The 25182-nt window shown below is 41.6% G+C and overlaps 1 protein-coding gene across 1 annotated transcript; it reads left to right on the top strand.

Moving 5' to 3' along the window:
* Positions 1 to 14249: 14249 nt before the first annotated feature.
* Positions 14250 to 24940, top strand: LOC121144119 (zinc finger HIT domain-containing protein 3-like). Its single transcript, XM_040757454.1, has 2 exons — positions 14250 to 14291; positions 24465 to 24940. Exons 1-2 carry the CDS (start codon positions 14250 to 14252, stop codon positions 24855 to 24857), a joined length of 435 nt encoding a protein of 144 aa, XP_040613388.1. The 3' UTR covers positions 24858 to 24940.
* Positions 24941 to 25182: the final 242 nt, after the last annotated feature.

Below are 25182 nucleotides of genomic sequence, written 5' to 3'. Positions count from 1 at the left end.
TCAGTTCCCAATGCACACAAACTGGCTCACAACCATCCCCAACTCCAGTTTTAGGTGCCCTGATGGCATCTCTTAAACTCATAGCGTACTATGCCCTCATGTGGTGCACATATATACATGCAGGCAATACACTCATACACACAATAAAAGAGATATCTAAAACAACTGGGTAATAGATACCACAAAGCCAAAAGGGATCAAAGAATTGTCTGAGTCACTGCCTGAATCCCGGGGCCAAGTTCTTCACAAGCTGAATCACAGGTGTTCACTCAGGAGGTTTTCTGATCCCCCAAATGCTCCCTCCAGCAGCCACCTGGGGTGGCTTTGCAGTTCAAGCTCATACAGAATATTCCTTCTTTTCACCTCAAATAAATACATTAAGAGACTGGTTTAGGAACCGAACATGGTGAAACACGCATTTAATCCAGTCACTTGGGAGGCAGAGGCAGGCAGAGCAAGGCAGATCTGTATGACTTCCAGGGCAGCCTGCTCCACAAAGCAAACTCCAGGACAGCCAGAGTTGTTACACATAGATACCCTCTCAGGAATAAAATAAGCAAAATATCAAAACAAAAACAGTCTGATTTGGGGTTGGATGGATGGCTTGTTTTTTAGATCACAGAATCTCTGTTCCCAGCAGTCACAGAATTGTCCCTACCTCCCTCTTCTTTCCTCCATGCCCATGCAAGATGCATGAGTATACATACATACATATATATATATATATATATATATATATATATATATATGCAATATACTCTTTTCCCCATCCCACCTCCCACCTCCCATCTGCTCCTCATGAGAGGGTAAGGCCTCCCCTAGGATTTCAACAAAATCTGTTCAACACCATGTGAGCCAGGACCAAGTTGCTGTCTCCTGCCTTATCTAGGCTGATCAAGGAATCTCTCCTCAGAGAAGAGAAAACTCAAAAGTCATTTTATATATTACAGTGAGTTCTTAGTCCCACTGCCAGTGCCCTCAGATACTGCCCAAGGCAGAACAATGCCACCTGTATTCACGGGTCCACTTCAGTCCTATGCAGGTTTCCCAGTTGACAGTGCAGTCAGTCATCTCTTACTAGCTCGGGTCAGCTGATGCTTGTGTTCCCCCATCAGGGACTTGATCCTTTATTCATATTGCTGCTGATCTTGCTCTCTTTGATTGTACTCTGGGAGGTGGAGTCTATGTTTCATTACAGAACTCCATACCTGCTTCTATCTTCTCTGGGGTCTTTGTTATATTAAAACTAAACATATTTTTATTATTGTTTATATCCTCCTTTTCTCTCCAATGCCTTTGTATAATTTTAATCACACTGTTGCCTGTATAGAGGTTTGTGTTGTTTTGTTTTTGTTTTCTTTTGTTTAATCTGTCTTTACTGAGTATGTGTAACCCTTTCTGTCTGGATGAGCAAAACCCCAAACCCACCATGCAGTTTGCTCTAGGACTTCCCAATAGCAGCTCAAGCCCACAGAATGCAGCTGGGAGAGGCCTCTCTGTTCCACATTATAAATGCTCAGCCATTAGCCCAATCTTCTTACTAACTTTTCTTAATATAATTTTTCAGTCTTATTTTATGTGCATTCATGTTTTGACTGAATGTATGTCACTGTAAGGGTATCAGATCTTGGAAGAACAGACAGTTGGTAGCTTCCATGTGGGTTCTGAGAATTTAACCCAGACAATCTAGGTGAGCACTCACTGATCTTAACTGCTGAGCCATCTTTCCAGCAGACTAACTAACTCTTACAACTGTTTGTTTTTGTTTGTTTGTTTTATTAAGACTGGGTTTCTCTGTATTGTTTTGTAGCCTGTCTGGAACTCACTCTGTAGACCAGGCTGGCCTTGAACTCACAGAGATCCACTTGCCTCTGCCTCCTGAGTGCTGGGAAAAAAGACGAGAATCCCCAACACCTTGCTAACTCTTACAATGTAAATTAACCCATTTCTATTAATATATGTGTTGCTCCAAATATTTTGGTTTTGCCTCCATTTCATGTCATGCCTCCTTTATGTCTTCTGGGCAATGCTACTGACTCTGTCCTTCTTTTACTAGCATTCTCTAGCCTAGCCACCAGTCAGTTTTTTCTTAACAATGAGAGTGATACCTATTTACAGTGTGCAAATTTGCTCCACAGCTCTCTGGGCTCTAAGCATCCTTTCATACAGAATGAGTTACATACTGGCTGTTGCCACTTTACACTCCAGTTCCAGCTCCATTAGAACCACAGGAGCTGGCCCACATTCTCCTGGTTCAGTTACCAAGTACTACCTGGTTTACAAATATTCTAGCATCCATGACCAATATGGATTTCTCTTTTCTTTCTTTCTTTCTTTCTTTCTTTCTTTCTTTCTTTCTTTCTTTCTTTCTTCCTTCCTTCCTTCCTTCCTTTCTCTCTCTCTCTCTCTTTCTTTCTTCTTTCCTTCCTTCCTTTCTCCTTCCTTTCTTTCCTTTCCTTTATTTCTTTCAATTTTATGTTGGTTCTATATAGTCTTAGAAGGCCTGAACCTCAATAAGTTGACCAGCCTTTCCTTCAACTCATAGAGATCTACTTATCTATGTGCCTGGAATGCTGTGATTAAAGGTGTGCAACCCCACTCCAATTTGGATTGATTTTCAAACATTTATGGTGGTGACATAGAACCCAGAGCCTAGAGCATGTTATGTAAGCTCTAAGTCTCACAGCTTTCACAGCTACACTTTAGCTTCACTTTTTAAGGAGACCAGTTTATAGGTGTTACCCAGGCCTAGTTTTCATCTCTCTAAAATTCTCTGATCTTCCCTTTCAAGTTCAGGGAACCATAGGTATTCACCACCAACCCATGCTGGCATCCAAGAACTTCCCCAATTAAACCAATCTTGCATTCTAGGTTATTTTCAACCCTGAGCTAATCTTGGATTTTTTAAATGAATTTTTAAAGATTTATTTATTTAATATGTATACAGAGTTCTGTCTGCATTGGTCCCTGCAGGTCAGAAGAGGGTACCAGATCTCATTACTGATGGTTGTACAACAACGTGTGATTGCTGGATATTGAACATAGGATCTCTTGAAGGTCAGCTAGTTTTATTAACCACTGAAATGTCTCTCTACATTCCAAACCTTGGACTCATCTTGGTCAGTTTTATAACTGGTTAGAAAAGTAGGATACTGAGATTGAGAGAGTGGGAAGACAGGGACTTGTGACCGTGGGGTTGGCGAGGGTGACCCCACAGTGCTTCCTTTTACTATCTTATGCATCTCTATACTCATTATATTCATTTGTGAGTGTATATTCACTATATACAGTCTGCTTGTATGTTTATTTCATAAAAATTATATTATTAATACCGTTACTTTGGGAAGCATGAGGATGCAGTGTAGAGTCATAGGCATATTGCACACCATACTTCCAAGGAATCACACCATCGTTCCTCTCCCTGGATTATCTTGAAAAATCATCTTGTGATAATAAATTAAATATCATGATTAAAAGGATCTACTCTTGAAGGATATGAATAACCAGACAGGCAGATCTAGCACAGACCTTTAATCCTAAGACTCAGGAGAAAGAGGCAAGTGGATCTCTCAGTTGGAGGTCAGCCCGATCTAAAGACTGAGATCCAACACAACCAGCAGTACACAGAACAACACTGTCTAGAAAAATAAAACAAAGCAAAGTATGAATGGTAAATTGATCTAGCAACTTGTTTATTTGGTGGATTGCACTGGTGTATTTACCAATGTTGAACCATGCATACATCCCTGGGATGAAATCTACTTGATGATGGATTATGAGTTTTCTGATGTGGTTTTGAATCTGATTTGTCAGTATTTTATTGAATTATTTTGCATCGATGTTCATAAGGAATATTGGTTCTGAAGTTTTTTATCAGTTGTGCCTTTGGGTGCTTTGGGTACCAAGGTTATTGAAGACTGGTAAAAAGAGTTTGGCAGAGACCCTTCTGCTTCTATTGCATGGAATACTTTGAGGAGAATTGGTATAAGCTGGTCTTTGAATTTCTGGAGGAATTCTGCACTGAGTGCATCTGGCTTTGGGCTTTCTTTGGTTGGGATTCTTTTGATGACTGTTTCTAATTTCTTAGGGGCTATAGGTGTATTTAATTTGCTTATCTGTTCTTGATTTAACTTTTGGCAGGTGATATCTATCCAGAAACTTGTCCATTTTTTTGAATTTTGTGGAGTACAGGTTCTCAAAGTATGACCTGATGATTCTTTTTATTTCCTCAGTGTCCAATGTTATATCCCACTTTTCATCTCTGATTTTGTTAACTTGCATGTTCACATTCCGCCATTTCATGAGTTTGTATACAGGTTTGTCTATCTTGTTGATTTCTCAAAGAACCAACTTTTCATTACATTGATTCTTTGTCTTGTTTTCCTTGTTTCTACTTCATTGAGTCCAGCCCTCAATTTGATTATTTCCTGGCATGTACTCCTCCAGGGTGAGTTTACTTCTTTGTGTTCAAGAGGTTTCAGTTCTGCTGTTAATTCTCTAATGTGACTAATCTCCAGTTTCTTCATGTGGACACTAAATGCTATAAACTTTCCTCTTAGCACTGCTTTCAATGTCCCATATGTTTGGTTATCTTGTGCCTCACCCTTGACACTGATAATCTCTTACCCCAGCATCACCCATTTTCGAACTTCTAAGTCCCAATCTATGCTCACATTATTCTTCCCTGCAGAAGAACTTAGAGGCTGAGACAAATCCAGCAGAAGAACGTTCTGGCCCATATTTACAGATCTGAATACAGAGTTCCTTAGGTTCCTATGCAGGTGTGCATATTCCTCAGCTCAGGATTTGCTACCCTGCCCTACTCCCTTCCCATTAGCATAGCCAGGATCTCAAGAAGAATTTTCCAGAGCACACTCAATGTTTCTGTCCCACCCAACAGACCTGATTTCAATTCAGGTCTCTAAACATCTCCTATCCCAGCTCTGACTGCAAAATGAATGGTCATTGTACCAGGTGCCTTCAGTTAAGAAGGATGCACACCCACACTTAGATACTGTGATGAGTCCATCACTGTTAAATCCACCGGGACAATACCAGGGCCCACTAATGCTTGAAGTAAAGAAAAAAGCTTTTCTGAAACAGTAGAAACAGCTCTCCATCATTCCTTACCCAATAAACAGCCGCATGTGTTCAGGGTGAAAGTAAATGCCATAAATGGAAGGATGCTCCAGGGAGTTGAGTTTGCATAACTGAGAGAGAAACTGGACAGGACACATCTCTATGTTTGCCAAGGTAGTTGCCAGTGTGTGTGTGTTCAAGAAGATGTGAATTACATGCAATTTTTGAAGCCTTGTCATACGGCCATGTAGAGGTGCAATGTGACCCAGGAATGGCAGAACATGGTTAGTGGAGACCTCCAATTCATAAATATTGTCTGTTGGGAATATGCCAAAGACATCCATGATAAACTGCATAGGAGAGTCACAAATCTGCATCCAAGGCTGGATGTCTCAGACAGTCTTCATTACATTGCAGAATCCCTACAAAGTAGGTTTTAATACTAGTAAAGGAATGGACTTGCTAAAAAGAGAGACAACAAGCAGAGTCAATTTCTTTATTCCCTGTTGTTTATATAGGGTGTTAGCAGAAACTGTGTCACAGATAAAAGGAGTGTCTTCACATCTCTAAGATCCAGACTAGACGTGAATTTCTAATTAAAACTATTTAATTAATAAAAATATCCCTCATGGGTGTACCCAGCAATTTGGGTTTTAGTTAATTCTAAATGTATTCAAGTAGGAAAACAAGAGTAGCCCTCATACTAAGTAGTGTGACCTTCACTCGCTGGTCATCTGTCTCTCTCCATCCACACTGGTGAGACTGCAGGAGTGCACTAGTGTCCCCAGTGTTGTGTGGGTCTGATATCTGACTCAGGGCTCTAGGATACTAGGCAGTCTCTCAAGTAGCTGAAACTGAGGTACATCCCAGAATTTTGTAGGTGAGGGAGAAGCTGAGGATTCTACTGTGTAACTGAATCATCTTAAATCAATATATGATCCCGGTTTGTGTGAACAACTTGTCTGCCTCCCCCAACCTGACTCTGATATGAAGATGCGGAGGCATTTGCCCTCCAACTGACACTATTTCTAACAGGCAGATATGGTTACCAGGGTCCAATAACATTTCCATTCTTGGCTTTTTAAGATTATAATTTAATTACAACACTGTTTCCTTTCCTTTCCTCCTTCTGAAGCCTCTCCTAAGCCCCTCCATGTTCACCAAGTTCAGTAAGTACTGCCTGCCTATATGGATGTGTGTATGCATATGCGTATGCATTCCTAAGTATAATCGGAAAAGTCTGCGTAATGCTACCTACTTTGTGGTGCTCTGACTGACAATGGCACTCATACACTCATTGGGAGTGGTATTATTAGAGATGTGGCCTTGTTGGGGTAGGTTGGCCTTGGGAGGAAATATGTCATTAGAGGTGTGGGCTTTGTGGTTTCAGAACCCCAAGCGTGGCTTAGTGGCTCATTGTCTCTTCTGACTGCTTGTGGATTCTGATGTAGAACACTCAGCTACCTCTCCAGTACCATGTCTGCCTGCATGCCACCATGCTTCCTACTATGATAATGGGCTAAACCTCTCTGAACTATAAGCCAGCCCCAGTTGAATGTTTTCCTTCATAAGGATTGCTATGGTCATGGTGTGTCTTAACAACACTAAAATCCTAGCTAAGATATACATGTATGTTTTCATGGGTGACAGTTTAGGAGAATCTAGAAACACTAATTTGCTAAACCACCACAATCCCTAACAACATTTTATGAACATTTGCCTGTATAACCACAGCTAAGCTACCCAGCTAAGTGTAGTCTTCCTCTTCAAGGAAACTTCTCTTGCCATGTACAGGAACCACTACAGAAATCTACATGCAGTCAAAATGTAGAGTTGAGGAGTTCAGACCAATGGATGCATCCACAAAATCCTCTCACAACTAAGAATCACGTACTACTGCTGAAGAGAGTGTGGGAAGACTATTATAAGATCTAGGAGATCTGTGAGTGTGCTATGAGATTGTGTCACCTTGTAGTTTGGGAAGCTATACACACAGAGTCTCACAAACTGGATTCCAACATTTTGAGCTGAATAAGGGTAACACCAGGGAACATGGACACCTGGACAGAGAAAAATCCCACAAGTCCTCAGCCTTACATAAAGTCTAAGTACTTTGGATGCTGGGGAGAAAAGATGTGGCCTTCTCTAGGAAAGAGCATAATTGGTTGTCCAGTGCTAAACAGCATATGTTTAAGTGTCCAGTCTTTATGTCAGATATACTTATTTTGTGTGTAGGTTTTGTTTGCATGTGTTTATATGCATCACATATATGATTGTTTCTTGGAGAGCAGAAGAAAACATAGATAAAACAGAAATAGTGTTGCACGGAGATGGTCCAGATTCTTCAAGTCAATAATGTAATGGCAACCTAAGTTCTCTGAAGATGCACCAAGTGTTCTAAAATGCTAAGTAAAATCTGCAGCCCAAAAGGTGACCTATTTTGATGAGGTGTATACTCCTGAAAGCCAAGCATTTTTTAGGAAAAAGAAAGGATGATTTGATACTACAGACACTGCATCATCTAGAAAGTATAGCCTAAAACACCGTGTGTGGAGAGGAAGCATCAGAGATACAAGGTTCAGGATAGAGGACCTAAACCTGAAACTTGACCCAGAGTGGATGAACCAGAAGATGCAGGAGGATCTAAAACCCTGCATTAGGCACTTCATTGCAGAAGGCACTCCATATGTTAAGGCTGGCAGCAGATGGAGACTCAGGTTGCTAAGTGACCCTCAGGCACAAAGATCCAACATCAAAATATATGGACAGTAACTCTGCATAATTCCTCAAAAATCAGGAACAAGACAAGTCTCTCTTCTTTCTCCATACCTCTTCTATCTTGTACTTGAAGTTATAGCTAGAGCAATATGACAACAAAAGAAGATCAAGGGGATACAAATTAGCAACTCTTTAATCCCTGTATTTATTTACTCTTGGCTGAGGCCTTGTGAGACTTTCCCATCCAGGTTGGGCTGTTAGCTGAACTTGTCAATGTGCAGGTCTTGTTTAGGCGACCAAGTTGTTACAGTTAGTTTTGTTCAGCTCTGTGTCATAAATAGAGGACACTACCTAACATTAGACATCACAATCCTCTGGCTCATAGAATCTCTCTGCCCTCTCTTCCTGCATGTTCCCTGAGCCTTAGGTGTAGGTCAATTTTCTAGATGTATTAATTGGGGATGGGAACTCCACAGTTATTTCTTCTCCACTTTTTCATCATTATGGATTCCTGTGATGGACTCCATCTACTTCAAACAAACAAAACAACATCTTTTTTCCTATGGACAGGATAAGAGCTATACTCTTCTATGATACAAGGATGGGTTCTTGGAGTACAGGTGGCCTTATGCTGGCATAGAATGTGGGACAGAAGTAGGTTCTCCTGTGGGGTCCATAATCACTAGCCACTGGGAGTTGCCTAGCTCTCTACCACCAGACATAAACTCCACCCCACTGAGAAGAACAGAAGTCCAATTAGGTAGCTGTCAGTAACCGCAGAAATATCACTGTAATTTTTGTAACCTTGGGTCTGTCTTGACATATCTTGTCTTGTCAAAGTAGTTCATAGGATTCACAGCCAGGTGGGACTTTCAATTGCATTTCTCCCTAGCAGCTTGCATAGCACCCTTGTACACAGGAATTCCAGATAATTTCTAGCTTCATTCCTACCAGTGCTTTGTCCAAATCATATGGTGCCTACAGCAGAAAGTCTTACTCTCCAGTTCTGTGATGCATCTGAGTCCAATGGCTCCTGTGGTCTGGACAACACTGACATTACATGCATTGTGTGAGTACAGACAAACATACTTGAAAGATGAAAAGAGTCTTTGGAAACACCTGAAATAGGGATAGTTTAACTTCTTTATCTATATGGTTCTCTTTAGTTGCCTTCTCTTGCCTTATTACTTCAGCTAGTCCTTCAAGTAAGATATTGAAAAGGTGTCGTGATACTTGACATCCTTTTCTGCTCCCTGACTTCAGCAGAATTGCTTCAAGTTTCTCTCCATTGACCATGACACTGGCTGGGGGATTCTCATCTTGAGCTTTTATTATGTGGAAGTCTGTTCCCTGTCTGCCTAAGTATTTCAACTTTTATCAATGCATGTTGGATTTTAAAAGGCTATTTCTGTTTTTATTTATACAATTCAAGGAGGCTAGAGCACTGGCTCTGTTGCACTGGCTGTCTTTCAGAGACCTGGGTTCAATTCCCAGAATCTGCATTGCATCACACACCTGAGTGTAACTCCTAATCAAGGACTTCTGACACACTCACACGGATGTATATGAAAACACCAAAGCACATAAGAAAAAATAAATAAATCATTTTTAATAAAGGATCTAAAAAAGCAAATATAACTAATACATGACTGTTATGATCCTCAGAATTCTAGAGTCTGATGCAGGAGGATAGGAAGCTAAGGACAGCTTGGAATATGTATGTATGTATGTATGTATGTATGTTTATATATGTATGATGTTGTCTTACACAAAACAAAACAAATGCAACATCAAAGCCAACACCAACAAAAATGATAAAAGGAAAAGTGTTTAGCCAGGCAGTGGTAGCACATGCTTTTAATCCCAGGCATCCAGAAGCAGAGGCAGGTGGATCTCCATGACTACAGAGCACAATGGTCTACAGAGCTAGTTGAGGCACAGGATCCAGAGAAAACCTGTCTCCAATAAAACAAACAAACAGAACAAAAAACCAAAATAAACAAACAATCAAAAAGAAAAATACAAAAAACAAATCAAACAAAATAAATGTATAATTCATCAAAGTCTATTTATCTAAAGTTTAGTGACATGTGTATGTGAAACCAATTCTTCATTGCAGATATAAATGTTCATGGCAGCTAATATTTTTATATATGCCTGTATTGTGTTTGCAAACATTGTATTTAATGGTCTTGTATCTATGTTCATCAGGAACATTACCTTATTTGTTGTTGCTGTCTCTTTACCTAGTATGCTATCGCAGTCATGCTGTCTCTGTAGAAGTAATTTGGTGGTACTTCATATGGTTTTTTGTTTTGCTTTGATACATGTTTTATTTCTTTTTATTTATTTTTTTTAGTTTTTCGAGACTGGGTTTCTCTGTACTTTTTTGGAGCCTCTCCTGCAACTTGCTCGGTAGACCAGGCTGGTCTTGAACTCATAGAGGTATGCCTAAGTCTGCCTAACAAGTGCTGGGATTAAAGGCTAGTTGCATGTGCCATCTATGCCTGGCCTTGCTTTGATACTTGAAGAAGGATAGATTAAGGTTCTCATTTTAATGTCTGCTAGGATTCTGTTTGAATCCTTCAAACCCTTGTGTGTTCTTTAGCCAGAGGGATTTTTAATTACCATATCAAATTCTTCATTTGTTATGGGTCTGTTTAGGTTTCTGACTATTCATTTTCCCTTTTGGAATTTGAGACAGGATTTCTCCATTTGGCCCTGACTTTCCTGGAACTCATTCCAGAGAGGAAGCCTGCCTCTGATTCCCAGATGCTTGTGCCAGTGCTGCCCAGCTTTGGTTTTTAACTTCATTTTTTTCTTCCTTTTTTTCCGTTTAATTTAGAAATAAGCTTGCTTTACTTGTAAATCCCTGCTGCATCTTTCTCCCCTCCTTCGATGCCACACCACAACTAGGCCTCCCAGCCCCCCACCCAATCTCCACTCAGATTCCAAGGGAGGGTGATTCCCTCCATGGAGGATCTCCAGAGTCTGCCATCTCATCCAGGGCACGGCTTAGGCCATCCGCCAAAATTCCAGGCTGAGAGAGCTTCCTTCACTGTGCCATGCACATTCAAAGTCCATTTGTACACCAGGGATAAATACTACCTAAGGCCCCATAGACTGCATAGGCCTCCTCACAGACACCCACATACAGGAGGTCTGGATCAGTCCCATACTTTCCACACAACCATCAATTTGGCTTACAAGATCTCCCCCTTCTTCAGGTCAACTCATTTTGTTGGTTAAACCAACTCTGTCTCAACCCTTTTGTTCATCAGTTCTCCCTTTCTTTCACTGGATTCCAGGAGTTCAGTTCAGTGTTTGGCATTGTGTGACTGCCTCTGCTAACATATCGCTGGATGAAGGTTCTGTTTCCCAGAATCCCGGGCAGTAGGATTGTATGCTGACATTCCCCTGATTCATGTATAAAATCCATATATGAGTGAGTAAATACCATGTTTCTCTTTTTGTGACTGGGTTGCTTCACTCAGGATGGTTTCTTGTAGTGCCCTCCATTTGCCTGCAAATTTCAAGATTCCATTGATTTTTTTCCACTGAATAGTACTCCATTTTGTAAATGTACCACATTTTCTCTATCAACTCTTCAGTTTGGGGGCATCTAGGTTGCTTCCAGGTTCTGGTATTACAAAGAATGCTGCCATGAAAATAGTGGAACAGGTGTCCTTGTATGAATGAGCATCTTTTGGGTATATGCCTAAGAGTGGAATTGTTGGTAGACTTATTCCCATTTTCCTGAGGACTCTCCACACTGATATCTAAAGTGGCTGTAGGAGTCAGTACTACCACCAGCCGTGAAGGAGTATTCCCCTTTCTCTACATCCTCTCCAGCATAAATTGCCACTGGAGTTTTTTATTTTAGCCATTCTGACAGGAATAAGATGATATCTTAGAGTTGACTTGATTTGCATTTCCCTAATGGCAAGTCATGCTGATCACTTTCTTTCGTGTCTCTCAGCCACTTTAGACTCCTTACTGAGAATTCTCTATTTAGTTCTGTACCCCACTTGGTTATTGGATCTTTTTCTGCTTTGTAGACTTGATTCTTGAGTTTTTTTGTAAATTTTGGAGAACAGTCCTCTGTCAGATGTAGGGTTAGTGAATATTTTTCCCAAAATGTGGGTTGCCTTTTTGACTTGCTGACCATGTCCTTTTCCTTACATAAGTAAAAATTCCTATACTCAACAAGATGAAATAGATAATGAAGTATCTTATATGCATTAGTCAAATGCAAATGAAATGGACATTGTTGATGAAACATTTGTTTGTATATATCGTATATATTTATTGCACTTATTGTGTATTTTTTTCTTATGTTAGCAATAGCTGCCTTCTGTTTGTATTAGAGGAAACAGGGGAATCATGGTGATATACAATTTATACTTCATTAAATCTTGCCTTAGCATTCAGAAAGCAAAGCAAGCCTCCAGCTATAGAGGGCTGGCAGTGGTGATAACACGCTTTCTATCCTAGGATGACTCAGGATTAAGAGGTAGAAGGATCTCTATTACTTCAAGCACACGCTGATTATTCAAAATAGATCCAGTTCTAAAGCAACATCTTACATAAAGATGATCTCTGCACTTTGCATCACAGGACTTTAATCCCAGAACTCAGTATAAAGTAGACAGATCTCTGTTAGTTTAAGGACACACTGACTACAAATAAATGCAGCATCTCACACAAAGTGATCTCAGTACTTGAGATCACAGGCCTTTAATGCTAGCACTATGGAGTTGGACACAGGAGGATATGACTTGTCACAGAAAGGAATATGATGAGGAGACAGGATTGCCATATCAGCTGGGTAGAGGTAACATGTACTGCATTAACTGTTTTGCTTCTCTGATATTCAGCTTCAAGCTTGAACCCAAAAAGCTGTCTTTGGGTCTTTTATTTATTGTCATACATTTCATGGAGCACAAGTTGTTAAATTAATGATATATAATTATGCTTATAACATTAAAATATCCTGGATTCCTATGGTTACCCTTTTAATGTGTCTTTCCCCAAAATCCCTTCTGAAATTTGTTGATTCTTTCTATTGCTTCTGTTTGTTAAATGTTTGTTGTTGATTTATTTTTTTGTTTTCCATAGCAGGGTTTCTTTGTTTTCAGTCTATGCTGGAACTCATTGTGTAGACCACAGTGGCCTATATTTCAAAAGTCATGCTTCTCCCTCCCACCTACTCAGATTGAATGTGTACACCAGCAGACATGGCTATCTTTTTCATTATTATTCTGATTTTTATTTTCTCTTGCTGCCCACTGCATTGGGATTTAGCGTAGTTTTTCCCATATATTTCAATTGAAATCAAAACTAATTTTTTGTGCTTTTTCAGGTTTTTATTCTAGTCCCTCAGAATTTTAAATTTCTTTCATAAGATTGCTTTCATTGTGTCCCAGAAGTTGTGATGTGGTTTGTTGTAAATATTTTTCTTTCCAGGAAATTCTTCTTTTCTTCCTTCCTTCCTTGCTTGCTTGCTTCCTTCTTTCCTTAATTTGTTTCATTTTTTCCTGGACCCATTGATTCCATAACAAGTTCATTTAATATTTATCAGGCTTGGACATCACTGGATTTTTTGTCAGTTTTTAGTTTTATTGCAATGTGTTCAGACAGTGTAAAAGGCTCAATTGCCCACCATTGATGGCTTCAATGCCTTATGAGGTCATGAGATTTTGGGGCTCACTCTCACTGATCAGCAAGTTCCCAGCCATTCCTTTTTCAGAAAAGAGACAGGGTTTCTCTGTATTGTTTTGGAGGCTATTCTATAACTTGTTGTAGACCACTTTGACCTTGAACTCATAGAGATTAGCCTGCCTCTGCCACCTGAGTGCTGGGATTAAAGGCGTTTGCCATTAACACCTGGCTCAGAAAAGTGATCTTTGTGTGTGTGTGTGTGTGTGTGTGTGTGTGTGTGTGTGTGTGTGTGTGTGTGTGTGTGTGTATATTAAACAGCTTTAATCTCAGTCATTGTGGTTTCTTGGCACAGTAAGTTATATTGCACATAATCAACATGTTTTGTCCTGGTTAAAGGGACTCTTAATCACGGGTCCAAATTAAGGGATAGAGATCTACCTGTGGATGTCAGGAAAGAAAATGGCAGAGTCTTTGCACTTCAGATTGTCCAACATTTCAGGTAGGATGTTCCTCTGAGGGTGTTTTCAATTTAGAGAAAATTAGAAAAGTAAAAGAGAAGACTTTAGTTTCCAGACCCCATGGGCACCAGGATCAAGTCCATTACAAGGAACAACAGGCCTTTGAAAGCATAAAGCAAGCCCTACTGTCGGCTTCAGCACTAGTGTTCCCTTATGTCAACAAACCTTTCCACATATTGTGATGGGATTGAAATGAGTGGCAAAAGGAATGCTGACCCAAGACTACACCCTTGGGACAGACCGGATGGTTATCTATCCCAAAAGTTCGATTCAATGGCTGCCAGGTGGCCTGGCTACCTGAAGGCTGTGGCCAAGGTAGCCCTGTTTGTGAGAGATGCTGACAAATTCACTCTGGGGCAAGATCTTTTGATCACAGCCCCACATGTACTGGTTGACAAAAACCAGAATGAAACACTACCAAGGGCTATTGCTAAAACCAGACTGCATCTGGTGCCACGATGTTGTCGCACCCAGGAAAGAAGCCAGTTGAACAAGACATTCATGAAATACTTGTCCGGCTCCAGTTATGCCAACATCATTTGTCAAAGATGGTTTCTTTCCCCTCTATCCTTTCAGCTTGTTTGTCAAAGATCAGGTATTCATACATTTATAGGTTAATATAGTGGTGTACAATTTGATTCCATTACTCTCTCTATTTCTCTGTAATACAGCTTGAAATCAGGTATGGTGATGTGTCATGCCCGCCTCTACCAGCAAGGAAGACGCAACACCCAGACTCTTCTTTAAGCAGATTATTCAAGAACCTTAAACAATCTTCTTCTCCTGGGGAGCACCGGGGAGCACCAACCCACAGCTTAAAAGCCCTTGGGCGGCCAACCCCAGTATGACACGTGGAACATGCAGATAGGTCCACGTATGCAGACGCAAGCCTGATATCTAGCCTTAACCAAATACAGGTGTTGTTTATTACAGAGAGCCCCTGCTGTCGGACCAGCAGTAGGCAGAAGCCAGTGCCATATTAAGGGTGTGGCACTTCGCAGCTCTCTACGGTTCCCCCTTTTTTGTTTTAAACGTAACAGGCAAGAGTAGAGGTCTGATCTCTGACATAGACAGGGACATTGTACTGATTTCTCATTTGATGTCATCCACCCAACGAGCATCAGACCTGTCCGATACCCTTTTTTTCAGAGGCGGGACTCTTGGGTACCAACCCACATGCAATCAGACATGCTCTTCTCCCGGTCTCTATTCGCTGACCCAGAGTGCAGTGCTTTGCCTCGCATCCTGAGTGCATTTAATCAGCTCTTAAGGTAGCAAACCATGCCTGGGGGGACTCTCCTGCTTCAATAGCGGTAAAGGCCTGAATGACCATGGCTGCATTGCGTCTTTGTGTGACTCTAATCTTACATAGAAACCACAAGCAAACCAGGGAGACCAACAGCAAGAGACCTGTTAATGCTCCTATACCCGCCCACTCCTTAAGGTGGTTCATTGCAGAAGTCAGCCAAGACGATAATCCCGATGCAAAAGAAAGGTCCACTCTGGTGGAATTCACATGGATCACTACCAGCCTCAACTCCTTCAAAGTATCTTCAAATTCAAGTGACGAATTCTGTAATAGAAAACTGGACGAGTACTTAGACAAATTTGCGGCTTTTGTAAAATTGGCATACTGAACAGATGACATGTGCAAGCCAAACTGCTCCAATCACTAGGTGTCCTTGCTGATCTTGGAACACAGGGAAAGCAAGCCGCAATTCTGTACGTACTTGCTTCCATGTCCTTGGACAATAGGACCATCCAGAGCATGGACGCTGAGTAGTCTGTTCCACTTCTGGGTATGGTGGTGGAACAGTAGGTCTGCAACAGCCCTTCACTTCAATACATGTCATAGTTTTTTCTTTTTTCCTTTTCTTTTCCTTTTTCCTGCAAGCCACTTGCATGGCTGGTAGACTGGGTAGCATTTAATGAGTAGAGGGGTAAAGTGACTAATACCACACTGGCTGTAATAGATCCTAATTAGGGCATTAACTGGCTAAAATATGCCCAGGTGATATGAGGCAGCTGGAGAAAGCTGAGTAGCATTACTAAGGTAGCAATTCACAGACTCAAGCTAAGTGCTTCCATAGAGACTGGATTTGATGAAGGATTGAATGTGGGGGTAAGGATGGATGAGGTCCCTGCCATTCTGGGGAGCTGAGAGATGGCCAGAGGACCCCGGTTCAACTCCCAGCACCCATATGACTGTTTCTTATATGAAGTTGACCGCTTCACTAATCTCAGTGAGAAAAGACTTGCCAAATCCTGCAGTGAGGGAGGGGAAAGCAGAACATTGATCTCAGTTGGCCTGAGCTTCTGGAAGACACCCTTGAACAACAGTGGAGGCTTCTGGGTACAGAGAAAAAGTACTGCAATTAGCAAATTTTCTACACCTGGCTGCATGGTTTGAGCCAAACCATCTGAGCCTGCCTAGCAATAAGCCAAGTGAAGATGGAACACCTGAGTGACCCTTACATTAAACCTGGAAAACTCATTTTGACACACGGTACAGGGTTTTTATAGTGAAAAAGCTCCCCCTAGTATCCAAATCTCTGGCGCTTTCATGTAATTTAAGCTGGAAAATATATCAAAGCCTGGATCATTCCTCGGTCCCTAAAGTACTTTTCTCTATTTTTACTGCTTTGTGCTGGAAGGGGGCGCTGTTCATACCATGGGGATCATGACAAAACTCAAACACCTGTATAAGTCCTTAGTTTCAGGGTCTGTAAGACAGCATCATCTTAGCTGTTTCAATTGTTGGAACACCTGGTCCACTGTTTCCAGGTGTCTTGGTTCATCAAACCACAGAAGCCTAGAAGAAATGCTCAAGGCATTTTTAAAATATATAAGTTGAATTAATTCAGCTGAGTTTATAATTAAGAGTATTTTAGCAGTTGTTCCTTTCTTAGCAATCAAAAAACTGAAAAGCACAATAGGGTAAAGTATCCAGACTTTCTGTGTATTTTTCATCTTTACGTGGCTTATTTATTTATCTATTAAACCAACCACTCTTGTCGAGGTCCCTTAACCAACCACTCTAGTCACAGTTTCTTATTTGTCCCACCTTGCCTTAGGAACTTTACACCTGATGTAAAATTATTAAAAATTAAAAATATTAAAATGTGTCCTTTGAATTTTTAAGCCATTATCTGGAAATGTAGCTTAGTTTGTGAAAAGGCTAGAACAGTATGTACTAAGACTTCCAGTGGACACGGGTTACTTACCTGATATGGATATGTGTTTAGAGCTCCTATTGCCTGCAGGGCCAAGCAGAGTCTTGAGGTTCAAGACTCCTTAGCACAGTCAATCCGTGACTCCAGACTCCAGTATTCTGAGATTCTCCATGGCTGCCTCTTACCATTTTATATACCTTCCAACTGACTCTTCCCCATGAAGCCCCACCCCTCTAATGAAAACTCCCAAATCTCCACCCACTTAATCATGTTAATTATTGATTTATTTTATTCTCCAGCAGATTGACTGAATCTGACAAATCCATGGAAAACTAAAACACTAAATTCAAAAGTCAATATTCCATCTGTGTATATATTGACTTATTTTTATGTGAATGTTCATGCACACTTATATATACGTATGTATAACATATACATATATATTAGTGCATGTGATTTTAGTGTCTATGTGTGTGTTTTATTGTGTGTGGGTATTTGATTAAGTAGTGAGATTTATGGTAGCCTAAGTGTAAAAAATTAGCTTTTGTCTCAATACAACAAACCAAACACAAAACAAAACACACCCCATGAATATGTTGCAGATGAGAAAGAGCTGAGATGGGTGTCGGGAACCTGGAGCCCTCCCTAGCAAGTACTTTATCTCAAAGTGAAAATCATCAGCAAAGCATGATGGGATGGAAATGAAACAAACACTAATGTTTATTAACACCCCGGTGTCATCCTGCATGGAGTACATACACTTCTTTGTCTTAGCATTCCTGAAGCTGAGGCAGGAGAATTTCTGTGAGTTTCAGGCCAAGCTGCACCATACAGTGAAAAAATATTCAACAACAACATCACATTCCAGACAGAAAACCGTGGTGCTTTTCTTGAGGAAAACATTGGAAACCAGGTGCATCAAATGATCTTTTTTTTCCCCTGAAATGGTCTTTTAGAACAAATCCCTTACACAGCCATCCTGAGAAGGTTCCATTTAAGGTACTTGCTCCTATGAAGACTTAAATTTGATGTTTGTGACCCAGGAGAACAGACTCCTGAAGGTTTTCTGTGAACTCCACATGGGCACCATGGCAAGTACCTCACAACCTATAATTTATTGAAAAAATTTTATGTGCTGATATATTATTAATGATTTAATAATGATTGCCTGAAGAATCAAAATTCAAAGCAAGCCATAACAGTTAGTTGTAAATGCTGGGCAGAGTTTGCACACACCGCTAATCCATGGACTCAGGTGACAAAGGATCTCTTTGTGTCAGAGGCCACCCATGTCTGCACAAGTGTGAATCTATCTGAAAGATAAATAGCTCATGCAAAGGTGATCTCAGTACTAGGGATCATGCTCGTTTAAGCTCAGCAGTGAGTAGACACCGAAAACAACGACTCTCAGTTGTATATTTAGGTTCAAGCCACTTTGATGAGAACAGCAGTCTTAGGTGTGGGGAGAGATCCCGGAGACAGGATCAGCTTTCAGCCTGAAGCAGAAAAAGAGCTAGTGGCTTGGCTATTATGCCTCTCTGATCTTCAGTTTTCAGCCTGAACCCCAGTATCTGTCTCTGGGTCTTTTATTAATTTGTGTTGCATTTTTAAAATTTCCTTTCAGCAGGGAACCACTGAGCTTAGACTGATCTCTATGATATCAACTGGGCATGTGTGCAGGACTGCCACCTATGCAGTCAGTGAGATAGGAATGCAATATCAGGAGTTTCATGTCACCCTTGCTATGAGTAGCTTCTACCCCAGTGTGAAAAGCACCAGGTTCTCTAGCAACGAAAGTAAGGAAGTAAGAGAGGGAAGGAAGGATCAATTGTTACATCAATGCTCTTTGACCGAAAACTCAGGAAAAATGATTCAATTAGAAATCAAATAGAGCTGAGAAAGTTGGTACACATGTTTAATCCCAGCCTTAAATCTCACCTCTGGAGAGGCAGAGGCAGGCAAATCTGCGAATTCAAGGTCAGCCTCATCTACAAAGTGAGTTTCAGCAGAGCCAAAGTTACATCTCAAAACACCAAAAAGTGAAAAAGCCTGCCCGACAGGAAGGAATGAAACACCCTTTAGTGTTTCAGGACCCTTGCCCCAAAGACCACCAGGGATACAAAGTTAGCTACAAAATGCAAAAGGATTTTTATAAGCCAGGGCACTAGGGTTCAGCAGCTTTGGGATGCATGTAACCTCCAGCAAAAATTACAGCAAGTTTATAAAGCCTAAAACCGCTAACTGGGTGGTTGGCTTACAAGTGGTGTTTGATAATCGGTGCCAGACCTTCATGCAAACATGCACGCTTGTGGCTGACTGACTTGTTATCAGTCTTAGGTAATGGTTGTGCCTGGCTGAACTTTGTGACGGTCCTGGAACCTTGAGGTCTGGGGAATCTTCCAAAGTCCTTGAGGACTGATGTCTGGGAAATATTCTCAACTGTGTGAGGACCACCAAGGGAAGATGTTTAAATGTAGCTGCTCATGACTAAGGACAGGACAGCTTTGTGATTTTTCAACAGTTGGGTTAGTGATCCTTCAGAAGAAATGAAGGAAGGAAGGAGGGGCAGAGGGAGAGAGGGAGGGATGGAGGTAGGGAAGGAAGAAAAACAAAGAAAGAAAGAAAGCAGGAGACAGAGAGAGAGAGAGAGAGAGAGAGAGAGAGAGAGAGAGAGAGAGAGAGAGAGAGAGAGAGAGAGAGAGAGAGAGAGAGAGAGAATCAACTAAATTCTGAGTCTGGGATGTGTTCCACACACACCTCTATAAGTGCATCCTGCCAAGCTGCTTTAGTGTTGCTCATACACGCCAATTGAGGGAAGATCACTGGATGGATAAGCAATCAGGGAGCTGCTCCCAGATGACTGATTCTTCCTCTTTTAGCAACTCCTGTTTTATTTTATAATTACATTTAAATTAGAAACATGATTGCTTCACATGTCAATCCCATCTCCCTCTCCCTTTCTACCCCTCCTCCCATGCCCTCCCACCAACCTCCTAAGCCCTCCCCCAATTCCCTCTCCTTTCCCCAAGGAGGATGTGGCTCTCCATGATGGGTGTCTGTCATTTCATCCAGGGCAAGGCCTAGACCCTCCCCCAAGATTCCAGGCTTACAGTGCATTTTTCATTGTGGGATGGACATCCAAAGTCCATTTGGAAGACAGGGATTAATACTGATCTACTACCCAAGGCCCCATTGATTTCCCAGGCCTCCTCACTAACACCCACATGCAGGGTGTCTTGATCAGTCACATCCTGGATTCCCAGCCATCAGTCTGGGGTTCCAGAGATCCCTGTTGTTTAAGTCACCTGTTTCTGTGGTTAAACAAGCCCAGTCTTGACCCCTATGCTCATCAGTCCTCCCTCTGTGTCTCTGGGTTCCTTGAGTTCAGATCAGTGTTTAGTTGTGGCTGTCTGCCTCTGTTTCCATCAGTCATTGGTTGAAGGTTCTGTATCCCAGACTCTCTGGCAATGGGATTGTATGGTGGCACTTCCCTGGGTCCATGTCTAAATCCATATATGAGTGAGTACATAAAACGTTTCTCTTTTTTTGTCTCGGTTACCTCACTCAGGATGGTTTCTTCTAGTTGCATCCATTTGCCTGCAAATTTCAAGATTCCATTGATTTTTTTTCTACTGAATGGTTCTCTATTGTGTAAATGTACCACATTTTCTCTATCTACTCTTCAGTTGTGTGGCATCAAGGTTACTTCCAGGCTCTGGCTATTACAAATAATGTTGCTATGAACATAGTGGAACAGATGTCCTTGTTGTATGAATGTGCATCTTTTGGGTATATGCCTAAGAGTGCAATTGCTGGGTTTTGTAGTAGACTGATTCCCATTTATCTGAGGGATCTCCATACTGATTTCCAAAGTGGCTGTAGGAGTCGGCACTCTCACCAGCAGTGGAGGAGTGTTCCCCTTTCTCTACATCCTCTCCAGCATAAACTGTTGTTGTTTTTTATTTCAGCCATTCTGAAAGGAGTGAGATGGTATCTCTGATTTGTTTTGATTTGCATTTATCTGATGGCTAGGGATATTGAGCACTTTCTCAAGTGCCTCTCAGGCATTTTATATTCTTCTATTGAGATTCTTTATTTAGTTCTGCAGCCCACTATTTAATTGGATCCTTTGGTGTGTCGGAGACTTGATTCTTGAGTTGTTTGTAAATGTTGGAGATCAGTCCTCTGTCAGATATGGGTTGTATATATGGGATCTACAGTGTGCAGTCTTGAGGTCTCTGGTGGTTCTGTTCCAGGCAAGGAAGGGAGGCTGGAAACAGTCCCATGCATACCTAGCCTGTCTGATGGGTGGAGACTGGGACTTGGAAGCTGGCAGTCTCTGAGCCACATGGCTCCTGTTGGGATAGGTGCTGCAGTGCACAGTACCCTGGCCTTGGGTATTTGTGCTGGGTTGTTTACTTCAAATTGTTTTATTTTTGGTGGTTTGGATGATTTCAAAATTGTTTTATTTCTCTTATTTTGTTATGATTCATTGTGGTGATATACTCTTTAAGGTTTATTAAAGCTTGACTGAGGATATAGAAAGCAAAGCCAGCCTCAAGCTATATAGTTCAGACAATGGTGATACAGACATAGTATATACCTTTAATCCCAGGACTCATGATAAAGAGGTAGACTAATCTTGCTTAGATCAAGGACACAGACTACTGCTAAAAGCAACATCTCTCACAAAAGTGATCTCAGCACTTGGGATCACTGGCTTTAATCCCAGCACTAAGGAGGTAGAGCCAGGAGGATATGTCTGGACAGAGAAAGGAATTTACAGAGAGCATACAGGAACTGAGAACTTTTTCCTTTGGGGGTTTGTGGAAACTTGATTGCCCGGTCATCTGTGTAGAGGTAATATCTACTGGAAAAGCTGCTTTGCTTCTCTGATCTTCAGCTTGAAGCTTGAAGCTTGAACCCCAATATCTGTCTCTTGGTCTTTTATTTTTTGAGCTACAAACTAGCACCCAATGTAAAGGAATTAATTAATTAAAAAGCCAATTGCCTGTGTGTTTGAAGCCACTTGGCCAGGCCCTATGCTGAGCTGCAGGTGGGACGACCACCTGAGTCCCTGCCTTCACAGCTAAGTTTTCTTTTGGTTTTCTTTTTCCCCAAGACTTTGAGGGACTATTGAAATTTTGAGATGTAGTTTTGCTATACTGTGTTCTGTTGCCACCAAAACTCAGGAAGTGTTCTAGTTTTTCACAGAGCCTCTCTTGTCAGACTGACACTCTCAGTTCAAGCACACAAGGTAGATCTGAGATTCTGAGGTGCTTTGCCTCACAGTTCAGTGACATTGTCAGCAGGTTTGATAAATTAATATGAAATTATTAAAAGAAGAGATTAGTTAAAAAGAGAAGCGCTCTTCCCAAACTAAAGAATGTAAAACAGTATTAAAATGGAGAGAATTAGGTCTTGGTATGAGTAATCAATGGATGGTTTAAAAATAGAACTAATAAATGAAGGGATAAGCAACTTAACCAGGATCGATATACTCTTATTTTCTTTTTGTTCAATTCCATACTCTTTATTTATGAATTTTATTTAAATTACAAGGAATCTTATTTTACATATCAATCCCAGTTCCCTTTCCCTTCCATCCTCCTATTTTCCTGCCCCTCCTTCACCATCCCATCCCTCATCTACTCCCCAAGGAGGATGAGACCTTCCATGAGGGATCATCAAATCCAACAAGTCATTTGGGGCAGGACCTAGGCCCTCCTATGTGTATCCAGGCTAATAGAATATCCCTTCATGTCTCCCGAAGTCCTTTTGTTCACTAGGGATACATCCTGGGTCCACGTCCAGAGACCCCATAGACTGTTCAGTGCTCCTAGCTGACACTCACATTCAGGGGGCCTGGTTTGGTGCTATGTTGGTTCCCCTTTAAACTGCTGCCAGCTGCCAGCTGCCAGACTGAGGTCCATGAGTTCATACTTGCCAAGGTCAGCTGTTTCTGTGAGTTTTACCACCAAGGTCTTGACCCCTTCTCTTACCAATCCTCCCTCTCTGAAACTGGATTCCATGAGTTTGGCTCAGTTCTTACCTGTGGATCTCTGCTTCTGCTTCCATCAGCTACCTGATGAAGGCTCTAGGATGCGATTTAACATAGTCATCATTCTCATTATAGCAGAAGGGCATTTAGGTATCGTCTCCAGTATTTCTTAGATTCCTAGTTGGCATCATCCTTGTGGATCTGTGCACATTTCCCTAGTGCCAGATTTCTCTTTAAACCTATAGTGGCTCCCTCTATTGATGTGTCGCTTCTCTTGTTCTCCTCTATTCCTTTCCTGTGTCAAACTACCTGATCTCTAATGTTCTCCTTCCCCCATCATCTTCTTCCCTCTTCTTTCTCCTAACTCCCTTCCCTGCCCCCAGGCTGCCAATTTGTTCAGAAGCTCTTGTCCCTTTCTGCTTGACTAGTGAAACCCAGATACAGCTGACCTGAAAAAGGGGGAAGTCTTGAATCCCAGACTGATGGCTGAGAGGTCAGCACGGGCCTGATCCAGACCATCTGAATGTGGTTGTCATTGAGGAGTCTCAGGCAATCTGTGGGGTTTCTGGGTAGTAGATAACTATTTATCCCTGGCACACAAATGGACTTTAGGGACCCATCCCACAATGAGGGATGCTTTCTCAATCTGGACACTCTAGATCCCCCTCGGAGGGCCTTACTCTCCCTGGGGAATGGAGTGGGGATTGGGTGGGACCTGGGCATGGAGGGAGAGGGAGCTGTGACTGACAGGGGAAGCAAGCTCATTTCTGATTTTAATATATAATTAACAGGTGTAAAAAAGAATAAATACAGACAAGACAAAAACAAAAAAGAATAGTGGCCAAGAAGTACCTCAAATGGTGAGTATCCAGTTTCCCAGGGTCTGACAATTCAATCAAAAGCACCACTCAGGGTCAACCAACTCATTGATATGTACAACTAGAAGCTTCTTTCAGAAATACCAATTTCTGTTTGACTCATTAATCATAATCATTTGTTCCCTGGGTTCCACAGTTCTCCATGTAAATGAACTGTTATTTCATATCCATAACCCGCTCTCTCTCATTGCTTTCTATGTCTATTTGATGAGACAGCCCTCCTTTGGACTTCACATGCCAGTGCCCAGAAGTAACCCTGCTCCACCTGCCCACCAAAATAATTCTGGTCTCTAGTCATAACACACAAAACAGGCTCCAGCAGCAAAGCAGACAGATTTGATCTGCCTTATACTTCTGAGAATATCGATGTGCTCAGGACAAAATCCAGCAAATCTGTCTTCAAGGTCTTGACCCATGCCATCATAACATTCCGAAGGGCAGGGTACAGCTCCAAGTTCAGCTGGCTGAGATTTGCTGTGTGGTGGAAAAGGTTCCTAAGGACAGCCATGGAGATGTCATTGTCATAGAAGTAGCTCCAGTGAATATAAAGTCTGAGGAAAACAAAGATGATGATGACTCTACAGCAGACTTCCTCAACAGTGATGAGGAAGAGGACAGAGTGTACCTGCAGAATTTAAAGAATTTAGGTGAATCTGCAACTTTAAGAAGTTTACTCCTCAACCCACACCCGAGACAGCTGATGGTTAACCTCGACCAGGGTGACAACAAGGCAAAGCTGATGAAAGCCTGCATGCAGGAGCCTTTGTTTGTGGAGTTCGCAGACCGCTGTTTAAGAATCGTGGAACCATCCCGGAACAGGGATTCTTAAAATTTGGATGTGCTCTTTGCTTAAGCTGCCCACTGCTCCTCCAAGGAGGAGGTTGCTTCCAAGGCTGCTATAGAACATGTAGGTCTTTTTCCATCACTCGGCTTGCTTCAGACAAGTGGAGAACACTCAAGGTGAAGAGGGGAACCCTGGAGTGTTGGCTCAGCTCTTCCAGAGAGAGGACCAATCTTCAGCACTCATGACTGCCAACACTTGTAATTAAAGTTCCAGGGGATCTGACACCCTCTTCTGACCTCTGAAAGAATGTAGGCCCTACAAGGGCACAGATTCCACAATGAGTGACTGAACAGATGCACAGGTGCCATCC

The sequence above is a fragment of the Mesocricetus auratus genome, unplaced genomic scaffold (assembly GCF_017639785.1).
Source record: "Mesocricetus auratus isolate SY011 unplaced genomic scaffold, BCM_Maur_2.0 Super-Scaffold_100014, whole genome shotgun sequence".
Classification (NCBI taxonomy): domain Eukaryota; kingdom Metazoa; phylum Chordata; class Mammalia; order Rodentia; family Cricetidae; genus Mesocricetus; species Mesocricetus auratus.
This window is presented reverse-complemented; position numbering and strand designations above follow the sequence as displayed.

What these genes read in the sequence shown, in the direction of transcription:
- LOC121144119 (XM_040757454.1), top strand. Translation starts at nt 14,250, where the DNA reads ATGGCTGCCAGGTGGCCTGGCTACCTGAAGGCTGTGGCCAAG. An exon ending in ACCTGAAGGCTGTGGCCAAG is followed by an intron (nt 14,292 to 24,464) that starts GTAGCCCTGTTT and finishes AACATTCCGAAG; the next exon opens with GGCAGGGTACAGCTCCAAGT.